This window comes from Chlorocebus sabaeus, chromosome 21 (genome assembly GCF_047675955.1).
Source record: "Chlorocebus sabaeus isolate Y175 chromosome 21, mChlSab1.0.hap1, whole genome shotgun sequence".
NCBI lineage: Eukaryota > Metazoa > Chordata > Mammalia > Primates > Cercopithecidae > Chlorocebus > Chlorocebus sabaeus.
The window spans coordinates 47,843,338-47,864,640 of NC_132924.1; the positions used below are offsets into that span (position 1 = coordinate 47,843,338).

General features: G+C 35.6%; 1 protein-coding gene across 4 annotated transcripts in view; it reads left to right on the forward strand.

The window, feature by feature from the left end:
* The window catches only part of ETV1 (ETS variant transcription factor 1), a 99,344-nt gene extending 78,281 nt beyond the window's left edge, over window positions 1-21,063 (forward strand). For all 4 annotated transcript variants that reach the window (XM_073009092.1, XM_073009091.1, XM_073009090.1 and 1 more), the window contains 4 exons: window positions 1,253-1,323; window positions 4,629-4,798; window positions 10,463-10,564; window positions 16,514-21,063. In XM_073009092.1, the coding sequence (XP_072865193.1) occupies window positions 1,253-1,323; window positions 4,629-4,798; window positions 10,463-10,564; window positions 16,514-16,735 (565 nt within the window). In that variant the 3' untranslated portion in view covers window positions 16,736-21,063. The remainder of the gene's footprint in view (window positions 1-1,252; window positions 1,324-4,628; window positions 4,799-10,462; window positions 10,565-16,513) is intronic.
* Window positions 21,064-21,303: the final 240 nt, after the last annotated feature.

Sequence of the window (21,303 nt, forward strand, 5' to 3'; positions counted from 1 at the left end):
CATATGCTTTATAGATTAGCCCCCTTTACTACTACTGAAATGTATCTTTGAGGAATATTTGGTTTTGCTTTTACAGACCTAGTCATAGTTTTGGAGTAAAATACCATCGATTTAAAGGTTGTCACCTTTAAATGTTCTGGATTTTATATTTTTGGACAAATAATTTATATGAATGAGATTTCACATAGGAGGCCTCGGGAAGGAGTTTTCTCATAGACAGGCTTGTGATAACCGTGGTAGGAAAGCTTTGCCTCTAAAGGACTTTGATACCTAAAAAGTAATGGTAAAAATGATTTTGTCTGGATATAATCCTCAGTAAAGGATTTCTGGAATATGTCCATGGTTCCTAACCTAAACACTCTACGTCTCTTTAGTAGGATTGACTTGGATGCATCCTTTGAGGCTAGGTCTAATATTGGTTATTTTGTGTAAATGATATTAGTAGAATTTTAAAGGGTAGTATGAGATGGTAAATGTAAAATATTTGAAATTAAAAGTTTTGCACAAATGCAATGTAATTATCGTTGCTTCTGTTGTTAGTATTATATACACACCATAAAGACCAATAAATTTGAGAAATAAAAGTAAACTCTATGAAATTTATTCCTGGTAATTACAGATAGCAACAACGAAAGTTCACAGTGAAGGATATTTCAGAGAGGAAATTATTATAAAAAGCTGTTGATTTATTTTGCCTGTGGACTTATGTTACAGAAAAAAAAAAAAAAAGGAAACTTTTCTTTCCTCTTATCTTGCTAATTGAGTACAGGAAGGTTAACCCACCTAAATATTTTTATAAGAGAGTAAGGGGATAAAAATAAATCTGTCTCAGAGCATCAGACTAATAATATAATGTGAATACCAGTAATTCACCTTGCTTTTCACTTTTTCATTGAACAATAAAATTTAGATGAATCTGAAAAAGGAGACAATGCATGATAAATCCTTGCCGATGTTTAGGTGAGCTCTGGCTTGAGTTAGCAATATAAATAACTAACTTTTATGTTTCACTGTGTACTAGGCATCACTCTAAACTACAGCAGCGCTATAACATGGTAGGCGGTGTTACTGTCATCCCATTTAGTAGAAGACAAAACTGAGGCACAGAGGTTAAATAATGTGTCCAGAGTCAAGGAACTGAAAGGTTTTGGCAGAGTCATTTTCTATCACAATTTTTATTTTAAATGGTTATATTTTAAGTGTTTGTGGGCTTTATTTCTGTTATGAATAAATGTATCCCTTTTTCATCCACAGGCTGTATGTTCGAAAAGGGCCCCAGGCAGTTTTATGATGACACCTGTGTTGTCCCAGAAAAATTCGATGGTAGGTTTTACACTTTGCTTCAAGTTTTGATTTTTTTAAAGATGGGGTGATTACCTTCACCTCTTCTGAAAACAGTGGACATCCCTACTTAAAGATTTCTATGCACATAATTCATCATGCACTTAATTTTAGCTAAAGTTGACCTATTACAATTTATCTCTTTCCTTGCCCCAGTAAGAAGCCATTTCTTTTGTATTAGGGGAGAGTTCCCTTTTGGAGAAATAACCAAAGAGCATCATTCTTGCTGAGCTTTGTGTAGAGTTAGAGGGGGCTTTCCATTGCCCTGCTGAGCACATGCAGCTTGTTATTCGAGATTTATTGAAAGCTGATCCTGTAATTAGCAAAGCAGAACAGAAAACGTGCTACTGTGGATGTACTGATGACTAATGCAACCTTTCTTCTTTTATTGTTCATGAAAAGATGCATTATGGAACACAGGAACAACATAACTGCCCATTTAGTTAGTGATTGTTAGTCCCTGTTTTTTTTTTTTTTCCTGGGGAAGATGTATGTTACTAATGTAGCATGACTTTGTAATTGCTTAAAAGGGAGTTAGGAAAGCATTACCTTTTTAATTTCACTTGCTATTGAAATGCAAAGGTCTCAGATGTTAGAAAAGGGTGTCAAACTAAATTGATTTTTGTTTTTTTTTTGACAAAGGTGACAAAAGTTGGCATCTTGAGGAAGCTTGGGTTAAAAGTAAACAGTTAATTGGTTTAGTGGATCTTCAGAGTGGTCTTCATATTTCCTGCTTTGATTGTTTGACAGAAAATAAGCAGGGGCCCTCTGATTAGCTGATTGCACAAACTTTGGGGATCTGGGCTTTAACAACTTGGGCGCTCTCTGAGGTTTTAAACTGTCATTATTTAAACAGCAAAGTACATGGTCAGATTGCTTTTCAATTTCTAATTAGTTGCTTGAAGACTACCCTATGTTCCCAAGCTTTCTGCTGCCCTTACCCTTCTCAGAAGGGCTGGTAAGTCTAGGGAAGATCTGCTTCTTTATCCAGGCTTTAAGTTTCTAAATGCATTCAAGGAAAAAAAAAAAAAAACAAACAAACCTATAGGAATCACATTTTTGGTTTTATTCTACAATACATGTTAGCTTTTAAGCTTTGTGTTTCAGAGGGGTGAACTGTACTATTCAGCAACATTAGCAGACCATCAGAATTCTTAAAATACAGCTTTTTCTCTTGAGACAAAGTATAAAGCCTCTTATTCTTGGAATGACCTTCGTTAGTTTCTTTCGTGTTTGGTGAGCTTCATGTTTTCAGAGATCTTGAAAATTAGTAAGGGCATATAAGGAAGAAAAATATCACGAGGTCAGGAGATCAAGACCATCCTGGCTAACCCGGTGAAACCCCGTCTCTAGTAAAAAATACAAAAAAATAGCCGGGCGAGGTGGCGAGCGTCTGTAGTCCCAGCTACTCGGGAGGCTGAGGCAGGAGAATGGCGTAAACCCGGGAGGCGGAGCTTGCAGTGAGCTGAGATCCGGCCACTGCACTCCAGCCTGGGCGACAGAGCGAGACTCCGTCTCAAAAAAAAAAAAAAAAAAAAAGAAAAAGAAAAATATCTCAAAATTATGGATAGAATTACAATATAATCTGACAGGCCAAAGTCACACTAATATTTAGGGAACTAGCTGCCTTGATTATTTATTCCCTTCGACTTTTAAATACTCTTAAATTTTATACTAATAAAACATTTTTTGGAAGATAGTATTTGTCTTGTATTTTATAAGTAATGTAGAACAAGAAGAAAGAAAAATGAGGGGGTTATTTTTTCACTGTGCATGGTCAGTGTGATCAGTCACATTTATAGGCAGAAGCAATATAGAGACTATAAAATTTAACAGTGTTTCACTCTATCTGCATAATTGCTTAGTTACTCCCCCATAAAACAAAAATTGTAAATCTCGGAAGGAAAAACTGAGATAAATAAAACTGTCATTGAAATCAATATGAAGATACACTTCTATATTATCGTGTTAAGAACAAAACAACATAATGATTTTAGCAGCTATTGACTCACACATTTTATATTTTGGTTTAGGTTTTTCAAATGTTGCCCTTTCTATAATTATTTTAAGAGGTATATGTCTCTCTATTGACCATAGGTAAGTTTTAGAAAGTGTGCAATTTGGTGTATTTTATAATTCACACTTATGACTACATAGGCTTAGATATATTTTATCTGAATTGTTTCTTAGTGGAGAAGAGTAATTTATGCATTAACAATGATACACTTGCAGGGCCCTAGATACTCAATCCCCAATGTGAGCAGTTCCACATATTTTTGAGACATGTGGCTGCAGATAGAAGTAAATAATCAGAAATCATAAAACTTTGTATTTTTTTTGTAAAATTAATATAACTGACCAGATTTATACCAGAAGCATTGCAACACAAACACTTTTATTGCTGTGCTCTATTTAACAGATTTTCACACTAGATATGAATATCAAATAAATGTAACACAAACTTTGTGCTTAAAAATACATACTTATAGAAATCTCTCATGCATGCATTTTTAAATTGGACTTTTAGAAAAAAAATATCAAGTTAAATTCAAGTGAGTGAAGGACAAACAAGAGATAAAGAAAAATGAGAGAGAATTTCTGTTACCAGTTGAAAAAGTAGTAGCTTTAATAGGAAGGTATATGATGCGGTGAAGGAAGGGTAGTAATAGTAACATGATAATGCAGTATGCCTTGAATTACCCATAAGATTTTCCTTATTTGTATGAAGTGAAGATTACTTAACTCAGTTTAGGATACTATTAAATTTGCTTTGAAATATTTGCATTAAAATTTTCAATAGTTTGTCATGAGCCGGTCAATAAGTTATTTATAAATTATAGTTTACAGAATTTAATTTGTATGAATAAAATGTCCAGAGCTTAAGATTGATTATTCCCTCTTCAGTGTTGCTTAGAGCAGTGGATAATAGCATTAACAATAAAAGCAAAGAAGTCTGATTAGATACGATGGTTTTTAAAGAGATCAATTTTAAAAAAAGATAGTTCCACAATATGTTTGTAAGTAAATGATGTGTGTCATTCATATTGACACAGGATTTATTCTGCACCTGTGTTATATATAGTTATCTGTAAGTTTGTACAGCTTGCTCATTTATATTCAACCATTTTACCATTTTAAATTCCTTTTTAATGGTAACAGTATGTTTCATGAAAACCTATAAAGTGGTTGATCGTGGTTTAACCATATTAGTGATTGATTTAAGGTGAATTTTATATAAAATAGCATAATATTGCTAATAACAGAAACTTAAAAATGTTTTAATTTAGGAGACATCAAACAAGAGCCAGGAATGTATCGGGAAGGACCCACATACCAACGGCGAGGATCACTTCAGCTCTGGCAGTTTTTGGTAGCTCTTCTGGATGACCCTTCAAATTCTCATTTTATTGCCTGGACTGGTCGAGGCATGGAATTTAAACTGATTGAGCCTGAAGAGGTTAGTTTAATAGATTTTAATTAGGGCACTCAGGCATGTTATAACGTAAAGAAACTGACATATTTGATTAATATACCAAAAATGTATTCTTAATCATTTTAAGACTTTAGGGAAACTTTCTGAATTAAAAAGCATGCAAAGATAAAACATGTCTACTTTTAAAATCACCAATGTATTGCATGTTCCTTCCAGTTGAATACAATCCTACAAAATTGATGTTGGAGAAAATTAACCAGAGCATCCTTTGCACCTTTATTTAAGAATGTCTGGCTTCAGGGTTTCTCAAAGAGCATCTGAATTAGAGAAAAGAGGCAGGAGGTTTTATGGTCCTTAGGGGAGAGAAACGATGTCTGCAAAAGTCAGCTGGTTGGGGGATGGGCAAATGATTCTTTGAAATTAGCAATCATTATTTGGACAACCTGGATTTTGTCATGAGGGTTGGAGAGGAGCATTTAGAGGCCAAAGTTATGTTCAAAAGAAGATGGAGGAAAAACAGCTGTGATGGATAAAGGGATGCAAGGGCAACAGTGGAAAATTCTCAGCCCTTAAGTGTCTCTTATAAGACACAGGCTTGGTAGAAACATTTTCCTTTGTTAGTGACACTTGTTCCAAGTCAGCTGGACTGGCATACTCCTTTGGAAGGGTGGAATGAAGTTTAAAATGTTGCCATAGCACATAGGAAATTACTAAAATAAGAAGAGCCTGAACAGAGATAATACTGTACGGACAAATGGAGGACACCTTCAACTAACTTCAATTGTCCCCTCCTTCCCACTCCCCATGTACAAATGTAGTATTTCCATGAAGAATTTCTCAGTTCAGTATTTACTCTTCCTAGAACTAGCTTTAGGCTTAAGGCTGCTATTGTTCCTGTAGCATAATTCATCAATAGCATTTTGGACTTCTGATGGAAAGGTAAAGTTAATATCAAGTTGTTGTGTCTTCATTACTAAAGATACTTTCTCTGCTACTATTATAATTAACTTTAGTTTATATCAGCCAAAAAAGCAATGGAAAATTTTAGCTAGCATACCCCTGACTGGTTATATTAGGTATTGAATCTAAACACCTCAGTAATATTGAAAAATTCAGTTAGTTTAAAAAAATGTTTGAACCCAAAGTGATTTTCATATACAGTGAACATCCACACCCTTGACTACTGGGTCCATCCATCTTGAATTTTCTGCCTTTATTAAACCATGTATTCAGTTATAATCAGATAATATGCCCTAATTTGATGTCCAGAAGATAAAGTTACATAATGTATTAAAATTTAAGAGATTATCTGACTCAAGAATATACTGAAAGTATGAAATAAAAGGCACTGGTTAGAACAGTTAAGTCTCCTTCAGTTAAATCTCCTGTCAATACTTTAGTAACACTTGAGGGTTACTTTTGCGGTATCTCCCTTGCCCCACATCAAGCACGCACACACAGAAGATTTAATGTCAGTATTTGAAAATTCTCATTATCTAGGATGATGTTTGGGTGTTTGAATGCTGTAGTGTGTTTAAAATTAACTTAGCTATCAAAGAAGATTAGTTTTTCATAGATATACTTAAATGATGTAAGTGAAAGAACCACAAAAATGTTAAGCACTAACAAATTGAGACTAGAAGCATTTAACAAAGTAATTTGAAAGCCCTTGCTCATGATGGGAGTGTGTGCTCTTCACCTCATGGAAGATGTTAATAATCACTGCAAGAGTTGGTTCATGCTGGAACTGAGCACTTTCAACAGGGATTTGTATCAGTTAAACAGTTATTTCCCTCCACCTGTGATTAAAATAAACTGAGCAGAGGTTTTTGTTGTTGTTGTTGTTCTTGTCATATATTTGTTAAGATAGGGAACATTACTGAATTATGCCAGTATTTCTTGATCCACTCAGAAGAAGAAAAATTCTTTTGCAACTAATTAAGCTTTTTATGTAGCAACTGTTGACTTTTATGATGTTCAGATTTGAATAAGTAGGAGATTTGACCAGATGACCATTAAGTTTCATCAAATTCTGAGTTATTGTGATTTTTAAATGGAGGGAAGAAGTAGAATTACATCTGTTCCATGCAACAGACTGACATTTAGACAACTTTTCTGTAACAGCCTCACAAAGTTAAAACGAGGCTGGATAATTCAGAGTCAGTAGAGCATTTCCAAATAATAACTAACTCAATGGGAATTGTGCAATAAGCACTGAATGTCTCCTAAGGCTTTTGTTCAAAATGAAACATCCCGTATCTGATTGCTGCATTGCTGACTGTTGCTATTACTTCCATCAGGCAATGACTGTAGGGTCTTGTTTAAATTTCTTCTTTGGAAAGGGTTTGTGAAATTTCTTGTCTGTGTGACCTGTGGTCACCCTGTTCCCTCTACTGCCTAGCAGCTCATTGGGTGCCTGTGTCAGCACAATCCGTAAAAGATGTCTCTGAAGCCATCTTATTGGAATTACTGATAGGTTCCATTTATTTATTTTTCAACTTGCAGTTTAAAATGATATTGAGTGAGACTCCAGACCTGCACAGATTATCTGCTCAATGTGTTTAGGGTAACTTTAGAAAACACATGATCTTTAAAGTCTCTTTTTCTGAGATATTTGAGATAATGAAATGTTATTTTTGGATTAGTCATGACTCCTAGGGAATTGTTCCAGGAAACAATTTTTTTTTTTTTTTTTTTTTTTTTAAGATGGAATCTCACTCTGTCACCCAGGTTGGAGTGCACTGTTGCAATCTTGGCTCACTGCAAACTCTGCCTCCTGGGTTCAAGTGATTCTCCTGCATCAGCCTCCCCAGTAGCTGGGACTTCAGGTGCGCACCACCACACCCAGCTAATTTTTGTAGTTTTAGTAGGGACAGGGTTTCACTATGTTGGCCAGGGTGGTCTTGAACTCCTGACCTCAGGTGATCTGCCCACCTCAGCCTCCCAGAGTGCTAGGATTACAGGTGTGAGCCACACTGCCTGGCCAGGAAACAATTATTAACATAGTAAGTCATCTATAAGACTCAGTATAAAAGTCTTGATGAAATTGAAGCTTGTTGAGCTGGAAGAGTTACCAGGAAGTCTGATAGCCAGGCCCTGATTGTTGTTTTCAGGTTCAATGTTACATATTGGAGCATGATATTTTAAAATAAGTTGAATAATGCTTGAACTATTACATTGTCTTATGTAATTTATTTGACAATAAGAGTGAAAATGAAGCTGTTTGGTAGCATTTTGCTTTATTAATTCATTAAAAGAAAACAAGCTACCATTAGTGCTATCATCTTTTTACTCTCTTTGCTAACAACTTGAGTTTTCATTTGAAGGTGTATTATAAGGAAGTCACTGGAAGTTTTCCCACCATGTTTCCCACTCCATGTTGGAAATTATGCCTTGACTTTGAGTGGTGCTGGATATGGTGGCGATTGGTGGGTCATATGTGAAGGCTGAATGAACTTTCTCAGTTGGTGGTTGGTCTACCTGGCCTGGAATTATTTATGCTGTTAATTTAAAACTTTTGTCTTGTCTGCATCTCTTAAGCATATTGCTCTCTCCCATTTACCTCAACTTTCTGAGGAATATCACACTAAAACAATGCTAAGAATACATTTTATTGTTTTTAAATGTCCTCTAATACCCATGATGCTGAGAGTGAACTGGCATGATAAGCATCAAACTCTGTGGTATTTTTGGAAATCATATTTCTCTCCCTAGAGACCTCCACAACATTGTCTTAAAGTTGTGGCGAGTATTTTATTTTCTAGGTGCATACTGGTGAGTTTCTAGAAAATAATCATTTATAAATGAATAAGGATTCAGAAATTCTTGTTTAAGGAGTTACTAATACTTTATTTTCACATCCCCTCCAGGTTTGCATGTTGTTCGGCTGCTATGCCTATTAAAAGTTCACTGATGTCCATAGTTAGGTTTTTGAATGAAATATTCTTTAGAAAATGCTTTCATTTCTTATTGCTTCCCCCTTCAGGCCCCCCACCCCCTTTTCAATTCACTGTTGCTCAGAAGATTTACATTAAAATGAAGTTTATATTTGGAAAATTAAGATGTACCTGCCACTGTGATTATCTGCTGGGATATATGATGTTGTCCCTGTTACATCACATCTCTCTACTCTTAAAAAAGCATACTGATGTATGTCATTAAAGTACTTTATGTCTTCACTCAGAGAATAAAAATTACCGAGAGAGAAAATAGCTAGGATCGGTATTTTTAAAAGAAAAAAAAAAAACAGCTCTGGAGAAAGGTTATTACTAATAAAGCGAAGAGAGACAGAATGATCTCTTTGAAAAGCATTCTATTTTAGTATATGTGACATAGCAACAACTTGGAATTTTATGGAAATGAAGGCACTCCCTAGCCCTATTAGATAATGTCCTCTTGCAGTTGCCTAGGTTTGCATGGCAGCTGCAGTTTCTGCTCAGACTAATAAAAAGTGGAAATTAATGAGAGAGTGACTTTAGCTGGGGTAGCAAAAGCAAGCTACACTATTCTGTATACTGCTTTGGCTAGCCTGGGGTGGTGATGAGGTAGGGATATATATACATTGAGGAGAGAGGATTTTTTAAAAACTCTATTGAAGAACTCTTAGATACATTGCTCCTCCAAAGCCACGTAATAAAAAGCTCTGAGATTTTTTACTAAACAACAGAGTAGACATTCTGCTTTAGAGATTTTTGTTTGCAGACTCATATACATGGTGACCTTTTCCACTTCCTTCTTATTTTTAGCATCCAATTACTGTTCTCTAAATGAATGCTTAATTCATCAGTTTAATATTGCCCACAGTTTTATTCTGCTGCTGCTTTAGGCAATAAAAAGTATTTGCAGTCAGTTTATTAATTTGTATACTGTTTCCTCTGCTACACACATTGTCACTTGTTCACTCTTTCACATAGTATTGAGCAGGGTATCGTTTTTCCTTTGACTTATCATAACCTCAGTAAAACACCTTTACAAGGAGATCACTAAGCTGCTCTTTATCCATAGTTTTTGTCTGAAAAATCAAGAAGGATAAAACAGACAGTATATCTCAGAATGAAAAACATGCCTTATTTTGGTGAACTGTAACTTGTTCATTCCTGTTGTGAAAACATTTCCTTATTTCCATTTAATTTTGTATCCAAAACAATAGTGACAAATAATTCCATTGTGGTGCTTCAGTAGGATCACTGCATGCCTGGTTTAAAATGCAAACCAGGCCAGGCGCAGTGACTCACGCCTGTATTGGGAGGCCAAGGTGGGTGGATCACCTGAGGTCAGGAGTTCGAGACCAGCCTGGCCAACATGGTGAAACCCCATCTCTACTAAAATTATAAAAATTAGCCGGGCATGGTGGGGCCCACCTGTAATCTCAGCTGCTCAGAAGGCTGAGGTAGTAGAATTGCTTGAACCCAGGAGGCGGAGGTTGAAGTAAGCCAAGATTGCACCACTGCACTCCCAGTCTGGGTGACAGAGCAAGACTCCATCTCAAAAAAAAAAAAAACCAAAAAAAACAAAAACAAAAGCAAACCAGGACACGGGAAATCCAGATTACGATAGCTTTTTCTACTTTGCTTATATCCTTGACTTGGACATTTTTGTGGGTTTGGAAGTAATTAGTTAATTAATTTTTATGAAATATGCTGATAAGTTAATACTTAACACTACAATGTAATTCTGTTTTGGCGGCAGGTGGCCCGACGTTGGGGCATTCAGAAAAACAGGCCAGCTATGAACTATGATAAACTTAGCCGTTCACTCCGCTATTACTATGAGAAAGGAATTATGCAAAAGGTGAGCAGCTAATACAGCATTAAAATTCATTGAAATGTTGCACATTAATCTGCACGTCATACTTTAAACGCCACATATCATTGCATTGCTGAAGCAAGGTGTTCACTCATTTTAACAAATGCTTAGCTCTTGGTTTTGGTATTACAAGCCTTTCTGAGTATAAATGCATAGACATTGTAGACAAATGTGCAGCGATGTTATATACAAAATAATAGGCTTTCTGGAAGGTCCTACTTTGCTGCACATGGTTAAAAAAGGTTGTTTTAGTATTAATATCACATCTATCTTCAGAAGTTTTTATTGTGCGTTGTCCACAATTATATAATTTTGAAATGCTTTTGTTTGTAGCAATAAAGAGTCTTAGAATAAATTTGTACTTTTTTCTTGTTTTGATTCTTAAAACAGACATTTCTTTTTCTCATTTGTAAAAATATTTTTTTCCTTGCCTCAAATCTTGCTTAGTTTTATCATCTGATAGTTTGACATCCTAAACCATTCATTAAAAAGTGAATATTTGATCTTATTTGGTTGGTGGAAGTTCAATATATTTTATTTCAAATGAGCTTCCCACAATATTTGAAAGTAGTTTTTTGTGTGTTTGTTTGTTTTGAGACAGATTCTAGCTCTGTTGTTTAGGTTGGAGTGCAGTGGTGTAATCTTGGTTCACTGCAACCTCTGTCTCCCAGGTTCAAGCAATTCTCCTGCCTCAGCCTCCTGAGTTGCTGGGACTAGAGACGCGCACCACCACGCCCAGCTCATTTTTTTCTTTTTGGTAGAGATGGTGTTTCTCCATATTGGCCAGGCTGGTCTTGAACTCTGACCTCAGGTGATCTGCCTGCCTTGGCCTCCAAGGGGCTAGGATTACAAGCATGAGCCAATGCACGGGGCCAAAAGTAACTTTTTAAAAAAGAGTAGAGATAAAACAAGTGAATTACACTTAAAATATAAAATTTTTGAAGAAAGGAATAAATAAATGAATGAAGATAAAACATGGATATTTGTTTTTATTACACCCTTTAGCTTTGCATGTTTACAGAAATCTAATTGCTTTGACTATGAACCAAGTTTATGATTTACCTATTGTGAATGTTATAGTTTTATTTTGTATTGTTTGTTTATTTTAGGGTTTGTAAACATAGTTACATGTTATAGATTGTGGCATATTTTTATGTCACCATAGTTATACTGAGAAAAACTAGACCAGTTGCTACATGAAGCTTATTAGAGCAGCGAAAAATAGCACTGTTGACTTTCCTCGAACATTGTCTATTAACAAGAGGCTTATTACCTTAATGCTGTAGAATTTGCTGGCTCAGATGTTAGAACTTCCATGATCCTTAAAAGAAAAGGCTGACTTCCAGTTTTAGTTGCTTCCTGTTTTCTGAATCATGCCTTCAAAATGTGTAACTGTTCACTACCTGCTCCTCCTGTCTTTCTCATCGCAACCTTGGGGTCATTTCTAATTCCTCCCTTTCTCTCAACTACTTTTTTGTAGTCAGATCCTTCAAATACGTTCCATTCCTTTTTTTTCACCACCATCCTCCTAATGCAGGGGCACATCACCTGGGCTGTCACAGATGGTGCTCAGCAGTGTCCCTGGGCAGTATTGCACAGTAGTAACAGATAAGGCAGTCAGGAATTAGGTTTGAATGCTAGCCTCTCACCAGATAACATTCTTGAACAGATTATTTTCCTAGTAAATGGTGATATTCTTACCTCATTAAAGTTGCTGTGATTACTAAATGAAATAATGTACTTGAGATACTTTACATTGTAACTGGCACAGTAAGAGTCTCCAATAAAGGGCAGCTTCAGTGCATCTCATCTCCTGAAGTCAGTGTAAACCAAGGCATATTTGGTGTATCTCTCTTGACCATCAAGTCTCTTATTAAAGGGAGCATGTGCAGAGAACTAAAAATTATTATGAGACCCCTAATTACACCTCAGCTTTTACATACAGTGGTAGACAGGGTATGTCTAGGCTGTCATGCCTGGCCTTAAATATTCTCAAATGTGTTCAAACTTGTTACTAGTATCACCACTTCCATATTCCTCTTTATTCATCCTTGTACCCCATATCACATTTATGTGTGTTTTCTTTTAATGAATTAATAAAGCAAAATGCTACCAAATAATGGTGGCATAGATACTGAATGATGGATTAAAGTGTTGTTGCTCCTCACGTTTTTCCCCATTAGGCTGTAACTGTCAGAGGAAACTATTTACAACTCATTAATCAGCAAATATAGGAAAGTGCAATGTGATAGACCTTTTGGGGTGTCACTGTATAATGTAAGAAAGGGCAAGCTGTTGGCCGGGCGTGGTGGCTCACGCCTGTAATCCCAGCACTTTGAGAGGCTGAGGTAGGCAGATCACAAGGTCAGGAGATCGAGACCATCCTGGCTAACATGGTGAAACCCCGTCTCTACCAAAAAATACAAAAAAATTAGCCGGGCATGGTGGCGAGTGCCTGTAGTCCTGTACTTAGGAGGCTGCGGCAGGACAATGACATGAATCCGGGAGGCGGAGCTTGCAGTGAGCCAAGATCATGCCACTGCACTCCAGCGTGGACAACAGAGCCAAGACTTTGTTTCAAAAAAAGAAGGAAGGAAGGAGGGAGGGAGGGAGGAAAGGAAGGAAGGAAGGAAAGGGCAAGCTGTTTAATGGACATGCAGTAGTTCAAGTCTACAGAACTTGTAACTAGCATAACGATCAAGGCCCCTTACAATTTTTATGACTGTATTTACCCTTCTCATTTGCATTCTTCTTACTGTTTCTTGCCACACACCGACTCCCCCAATGCATCACTCATATTCTTTATTTTTAAAATTACATTTATTTACTTATTTAGGGAAGGAATCTCGCTATGTTGCCCAGGCTGACTCTGAACTCCTGGGCTCCGGCAATCCTCTTGCCTCAGCCTCCTAAGTAGCTGGAACTACAGGTTTTCTTCACTGCACCCAGCTAATCACATTCTCACATGTGTAACATTCTGATGTTCAAGTAAATTCTAGTAGAGTCATTCAGAGGAAAACTATGCTGTTCTTTTTTAAATAGCAAAAACTATGATGTTGAATTATGTATTTTAACAAGTAGGAGAAAATATTTATATGGCCATATTTGTTCATTAACTTAAAACTTTGTGGGCATATGTGGTGTATGTGACATAAAAAATTAGAAGATTAGAGAAAAAAAGAACTTACATCTAAACATGTTAAAAAAATTGACAACTGGTAATTAATTTTAGTAATTACGGAAGAAGTAAGAAACAATAGAATAGTGTATATTTACCTTACAGACAATGCCTATGTGTACTTCTATTTCAAAATTTGGAAATGCCTAGAACAATATATACCAATATGTTAATGGTGATTATATTCTGGATGATATAAATGATATAATTGTAGACCCTTTGTGTTTTTTTTTTTGGAGACGGAGTCTCGCTCTGTCACCCAGGCTGGAGTGCAGTGGCCGGATCTCAGCTCACTGCAAGCTCCGCCTCCCGGGTTCACGCCATTCTCCTGCCTCAGCCTCCCGAGTAGCTGGGACTACAGGCGCCCGCCACCTCGCCCGGCTATTTTTTTTTGTATTTTTTAGTAGAGACGGGGTTTCACTGTGTTAGCCAGGATGGTCTCGATCTCCTGACCTCGTGATCCGCCCGTCTCGGCCTCCCAAAGTGCTGGGATTACAGGCTTGAGCCACCGCGCCCGGCCGACCCTTTGTTTTAACTTAATTGTTAATTTCTAATTTATCCTTCAGTATCCGCATATTACTTCTGAAATTTTATGAGATAAAACATAATTTAAATATCCAGCCATTGAAAGCACAGCTCTAAAGCTATCTCCTTGTTTACTTTTGATTTATCTCCCTGGAAAAATTTCCGTTTTTTCTGTCTGTCTCAGTGTTGCAGTTTGGCTATACTTAATGTACAGCATTTTCCATGTTAGTGTAGTATTACTATTAATGGAAGACATCATTTCCTTTGGTTGGTTATCATCCCTTGTTCTAGACTCAGTAGCATTTAACATAGTCCAGTAAATGAAGTAGTAGCCCTAAAAATGTTTATTCAAAAGGAATACAGAAGGAAGCAGTGAGGAAAGGCAGAGTCTTTAAGAGATTGTATAAGCTTGATTGCATGTTACACATTTTAATTCATTTATTACATCATTTCTAAGTATAGCCAATAGCAACCCGTCAAAGGAAGTCCAGTACTTAAAGCAAATGTCTCTTCCTCCACAGCCCCAAACAAAACAAAACATGTTATAAAACACTCAGAGGTATGCAGGCCATTTATTTTATTTTATTTTTTCTCCATATACTTTGAACAAATAAAAAATAAAGGAAAACTAGGATTTATTATCTCAGCTTTGTTCCTGACAGTGCCTATTTTTATGTTTATGGTCATTTCATCACTTCACCTTTAAGATCTTAATTTTCTTTGTATGAAGGAATAACGTAAATAAATGTATGCCAGACTCCTCTGTTTATGCCACAGTGCTCTGTGCTGGAGACTTCCATCCCAATCTCGCAACGGGCTTTCTAAGGCGCCATTCCTGTCTCCATTTCACGGGAAAAGCCACTGAGAGGTAGTCTAAGAAACAGGTCCAAATTCATAAAAACTACTAACTGTTCTTTCTTTCAAACCTAGGAACATTCAGATTGTTTGAATTCTCTAAAGTGGTTCCTCTTACTTACATTTAAGGCAAAAGAAAAAAAAAAGTTCTAAATTTGAATTCAGAGCAGCAGTGTTCATTGGCAACTGTTCCTTTTCCCCCAAAGATACAGCGATACTTTATAACCCAGGAACACACTGTTGCCCCACATCAAAAATCAACTAGCAAATGCCTTTGTTGATGTACAGGGACATGGAGGTATCCTGTCACCTTCAGTTTTCTAAAATGTCATACTTCTACACACCCATACAAAGTGACTATCAAAGTTAATACAAAGAACTGTATCCATCCACCCACCCGCCCTGGGTTTTGAGAGCATCTCAGCATTGTCTATTAACAAGAGGCGTATTCATCTCACTCAGTTGTTTATAATTTTCTAGGAAAGCATTACTCTTCAGAATTTAAGTTTGGGGTATGTCATACCCTATAAATTATGCTACTTCTTTATTCCAGGCAGTTGTCACATTTCTTTTTCTCATTTCCTCCCTAGGCATTGTGTATTTTAAATTCCTTTCACTTTTTTACACCTCTTACTTCAATTTGACACTTTACACACATCCTTAACTCTGTCTAATGCATCTTGCCTTCATTTTTAAAAGTGATGTACCCAGGATACTGTCCTTTTGATCCATCTTTCATTTATATGAGGCTATGTATCCTTCCTTCCTTTTCTTTCTTTTTCTTTTCTTTTCTTTTTTTTCCTTTGTGAAAACACATAGTGCCAAAAAGAAAAAAAGTAAAGAATCAGTTTACTCTGTGAATCAGTGAATTACTACTCTAGTCTTACTGGGAATAAAGCACATTTTTCTTTTAAATTTTGAATCTAGTTTCTATACCATTTCAGATATGTAATATTAAAAGGGAGATTATACCTTAAAAGTACAGATTTGTAGATACTCCCTTTCAAAATGCAGAAAAAAACTTTCAATATGAAATGCCTGCATAAAATAATGACTTTTTTCAAAACAACAATGTAAGTTTACCTCTGTATTAAAACAAGCAAATTCCTGTGCTTCCTAGCTATCTCTGGAATTAACTATTATTATTCAAGATCAACATTTTGCATTTCCCTTGACTGAACTGTAGTTTATTCCACAAAGTAGAGACTTTTTTTTTTTTTTTTGTATGTGTATTTGCTATTAGTTGTTTGCTTTTTTGGGGCCAGAGTTACCCATCCTTTCTGGTATATTAAACCACGTTTTTGTTTTTTTCCTTCCCTGTCCTTCCCCATCTGGCGATGGTGAGGATGGGTTTTTCTCTTCCATGTTATCATCAGGTGGCTGGAGAGAGATATGTCTACAAATTTGTGTGTGACCCAGAAGCCCTTTTCTCCATGGCCTTTCCAGATAACCAGCGCCCACTGCTGAAGACAGACATGGAACGTCACATCAACGAGGAGGACACAGTGCCTCTCTCTCACTTTGATGAGAGCATGGCCTACATGCCGGAAGGGGGCTGCTGCAACCCCCATCCCTACAACGAAGGCTACGTGTATTAACACAAGTGACAGTCAAGCAGGGCGTTTTTGCGCTTTTCCTTTTTTCTGCAAGATACAGAGAATCGCGGCATCTTTGTTTTATTTCTGTTGTTTGTATTTTATTTTTAAATAATAATACACAAAAAGGGGCTTTTCCTGTTGCATTATTCTATGGTCTGCCATGGACTGTGCACTTTATTTGAGGGTGGGTGGGAGTAATCTAAACATTTATTCTGTGTAACAGGAAGCTAATGGGTGAATGGGCAGAGGGATTTGGGGATTACTTTTTACTTAGGCTTGGGATGGGGTCCTACAAGTTTTGAGTATGATGAAACTATATCATGTCTATTTGATTTCATAACAACATAAGATAATGTTTATTTTCTCTGGGTGTCTATGGTACAGTTAATTTCACGTTGTGTAAATATCCACTTGGAGACTATTTGCCTTGGGCATTTTCCTCTATCATTTATGAGTCTCTGCAGGTGTACAAAAAAACCCCAATCTACTGTAAATGACAGTTTAATTGTTAGAAATGACTGTTTTTTGCACCTCTTGTAAAAAGGTATTTAGCGATGCATTTGCTGTTTGTTGTTTTGTTTTGCTTTATATATGACTTGCAGAGGATAACCATAAAATGGGTAATTCTCTCTGAAGTTGAATAATCACCATGACTGTAAATGAGGGGCACAATTTTGGACTCTGGCTCCAAACTGAGTCATAGGCCAGTAGCATTATGTGTATCTGGTGCCACCTTGCTGTTTAGATACAAATCATACTGTCTTTTAAATATTTTGAAGCCCATTTCAGTTAAATAATGACATGTCATGGTCCTTTGGAACCTTCATTTAGATGTTAAATCTGGAATCAAAATGAAGCAAAAAATATCTGTCTCCTTTTCACTTTCTTCAGTACATAAATACATTATTTAATCAATAAGAATTAACTGTACTAAATCACATATTATGCTGTTCTAGTTACAGCAAGCACTCTTTAAGGAAAATATCCAATACACTAAATAGGTACTATAGTAATTTTTAGACATGGTACCCATTGATATGCATTTAAACCTTTTACTGCTGTGTTATGTTGATAACATATATAAATATTAGATAATGCTAATGCTTCTGCTGCTGTCTTTTCTGTAATATTCTCTTTCATGCTGAATTTACTATGACCATTTATAAGCAGTGCAGTTAACTACAGATAGCATTTCAGGACAAAATAGATGACTCAAACCATTTATTGCTTAAAAAATAGCTTACGCCATGCTATGCTATAAGCAGCTTTTATGCACATTGACAAATGAAGAGTAAGCTTCAGCTTGCTAAGGGAAACTGTGGAACCTTTTGTAACTTTTGGTGATATGGAAAATTATTTACAAACTGTCAAAGAATATGAGGAAGTTGCTGTATGACATAGTGCTGGCACTGATAGTATCCATCATCTCTTTTTGGACACTTCTGTAAATGTGATTGGATTGTTTGAAAGAAGATTTAAAGTTTAAAAGTTTTTTGTTTTGTTTTTGTTTTGCATTTGGAGAAAATATTGAAAGCAGGGTATGTTGTTTCATTCACCTTGAAAAAAACATGAGTCAATGGGGATATAGGATATCTGAATAGCTTTCTAAAATATTCAAGCAAGGGACATGAATTTTGTTCTGTCTATCAATAATATCCCAGAAGAACAACTTTTTTAAAGAGTCTATAGCAAAATGCAAAAAAAGAAAAAAAAAGTTCCAACACAAAGTCAAAATAAACCTATTATAAAAGCATTTCATGATGAGCATGGAAAAGATTGTTTAAAGATGATCCCCCCAGCTCTCCATTTTCCAAAACTACACAGATCGCAGCTCATTTCTCTAAATGGAGCAGTTATCGAGAAACCCAAACACCAAAATTGCTACTCTTCACATTTAATCCTACAAAAAAATACTCCAATTTCAAAATATGTATGTAACCTGCGATTTCAGTGATTGTTGTTCATATACATCATGTATTATTTTGGCCCATTATGGGCCTAAAAAAGAAAACTATGCCTTAAAAATCAGAACCTTTTCCCCCCACTATGCTTATGTGGCCATCTACAGCACTTAGAATAAAAACAGATGTTAAAATATTCAGTGAAAGTTTTATTGGAAAGAGAATTGAGATATATAATTGAGATTTGGTGAAATTGAAGGAGAAAATGTAAGTGAGTCTTTAAAATATATTCTGAAGGAAAACTGTATTGAGGATTCATTTTTGTTCTTTTGTTTTTTTCCTTTTCCCTTTTCTCCTTTTTCTTCTTTTTAATAGTCTAGTTTTAGTCAGTCAGTGAGGAAGAATTGGGCCATGCGTTACCACAAGAGATCAATAGCAGAAATGGTATTAATTATATAATATTTAAGGACAAACTATATGTTTTGCTATTTAAGGTAGTGACTCACTGAACTAAATACATAATTGACCAACATTAAGTGTATTTCCAGTACAGAAGGGTTGAAAATATTACATTATAAACTCTTTTGGAAAATGTATCTAAAATTTTTTAAGTTCTGTTTTTATTCCACTTTTTGGTTGTGTTTTTATGTTTTTATTTTCAGGTAGATTAATAAATCTGGCAGCTGATTTCTGCAAGATTCTTGTGTTTTGAATTTCTCTTTGAATTGGCTACTCAAACATAGAAATCATTCGTTAATGATGTAATGTCTTCTCTCAGCTTTTATCTTCACTGCTGTTTGCTGTCTCTTGATGATGACCTGCTAATACCCAATAGATTAATTGCAACAAACACTTTTATATCTCAAATAACTAAGGAAAAATAATTTTTCTTAAGTCCATGAAAAGTGCTTCAAAATAAAAATCCACAAGGCTGACAGTGCAGAACATTTTTCTCAAATCACAGAAGGATCTTGGAGGTTTAGTTTCCTGTAGATGCTATAACCAATCACCAAAACTTCAGTAATTTACACAAATTTATCTTATAGTTCTGGAGGCAGAAGTTCAAAAGAAGCCTTAAGAGACTAAAACCAAGATGTCGTTCGTTCTGGTTCCTTCCGGAGGCTCCATGGGAGATTCTTCCAGCTTTCACTTCTAAAGTCTGCTGGCATTCCTTGGCTCCTGTCTACATCACTTCAATCTCTGCTTCCATGGTCACATATTCTTCTGCTACACTCAAATTTCCTTCCTGCCTCTTATAAGGACGCTTGTGATTACATTTAGGGGATGCTCAGATAACCCAGGACAATCTCCCCATCTCAAGATCCTTAACTTAATGATGTGTGCCAAGTCCCTTTGGCTAGATAATTATTCACAGGTCCCAGGGATTAGGACATGGATATAAGGGATGGGGGCAGAGCTGTTATTCAGAACACCACATGGAGGAAGACTGTGTAGCGAAGATTCTAATTGATTTACTCAGGAACAATAGAGTTCTGCTGAGGGAGCTAGGATTTGAAAGTACTAGAGTTCGTTTTTATTTACCACTGAGATATTTTCCCCTTATTCTGCATAAATAATTTTGAAAGTTTGCTATATTAAAGTTCATCTATTCCACTAAAATGTCTGGTAATCACATCAAGCCTTTAGATTATTCAAATCCTTCCCCAGCCCCCAGGAAAATACTATGTCATGAGAGAGAAAAACAGAAGGTATGATAATAACAGTAATAACAGTGAAATCAGTGGTCTAATCCAGATTTTATTTTTTAATACATTTCTTTTGGTGTTAATATGAGTTACTATGTGATCTTATCATTTGCTAGTTGATTATTACTTACTAGGTAAGAACAATGTATAAAATAAGTCCATTACTCAAAAGAACAATTGTAAAAATGAGTCAACTTGTCTTTATATAACCAGGAAAGAAATATATTGCCAGAAGTTACAGAATCTTGCCAGATCATAGGGATTTCTAAAATGAGCCACTTTGTCTATCATGCAACCTTTTCAGAGCTTATAATGAGAAAACATTACAGAGGAGAAGGTCATTTGGATGTTTATTACTTGGAATCTTAGAAAACAAAAACTAAAATTTAAAAATAAGAAGTGAGTAAGCTGTTTTCCAGTTGCTTTTTGGTATGGAGAAGAGAGGAAATAGAGTTACAAAAAATATATAAATTGGGTAAAAGCGATGGTGGAAAAAATATAAAGAAGGCAAATGTACGTATTAAGCAATTCTACTAAGAATTGCAAAACTCAACTTTCAAAAAGATGGTAATAGTTGGACATGATAGTAGAAAATTTCACCCAGTGTATTCAGAGCTCAACTAGTACTTTTAGGACTTCTTTTTTTAATACATGAGACTCACTTTGATATACTTAAAAAAAAAAAAAAACAGTTTATGGAAAGTGTAGTTTAAGAGGAGAATTTGATTAGACTAGTGGATATCTTTACAGAAATATCAATGATTTTAGAATTTTCAATTAAAAGTGTATATACCGTAGCTGTTGTTTATGGATTCATATGTAAGGTAGGGCCTTTTTTGCATATAGACTCCAATATTCTTATTTACTTTCATTCTAAAATTTTATTTATGCTTCTATGGGGGCGAACATTTTTAATTCATTTGGTTGTATTAAAATTATACTTATGGTTTGAGAAAACATG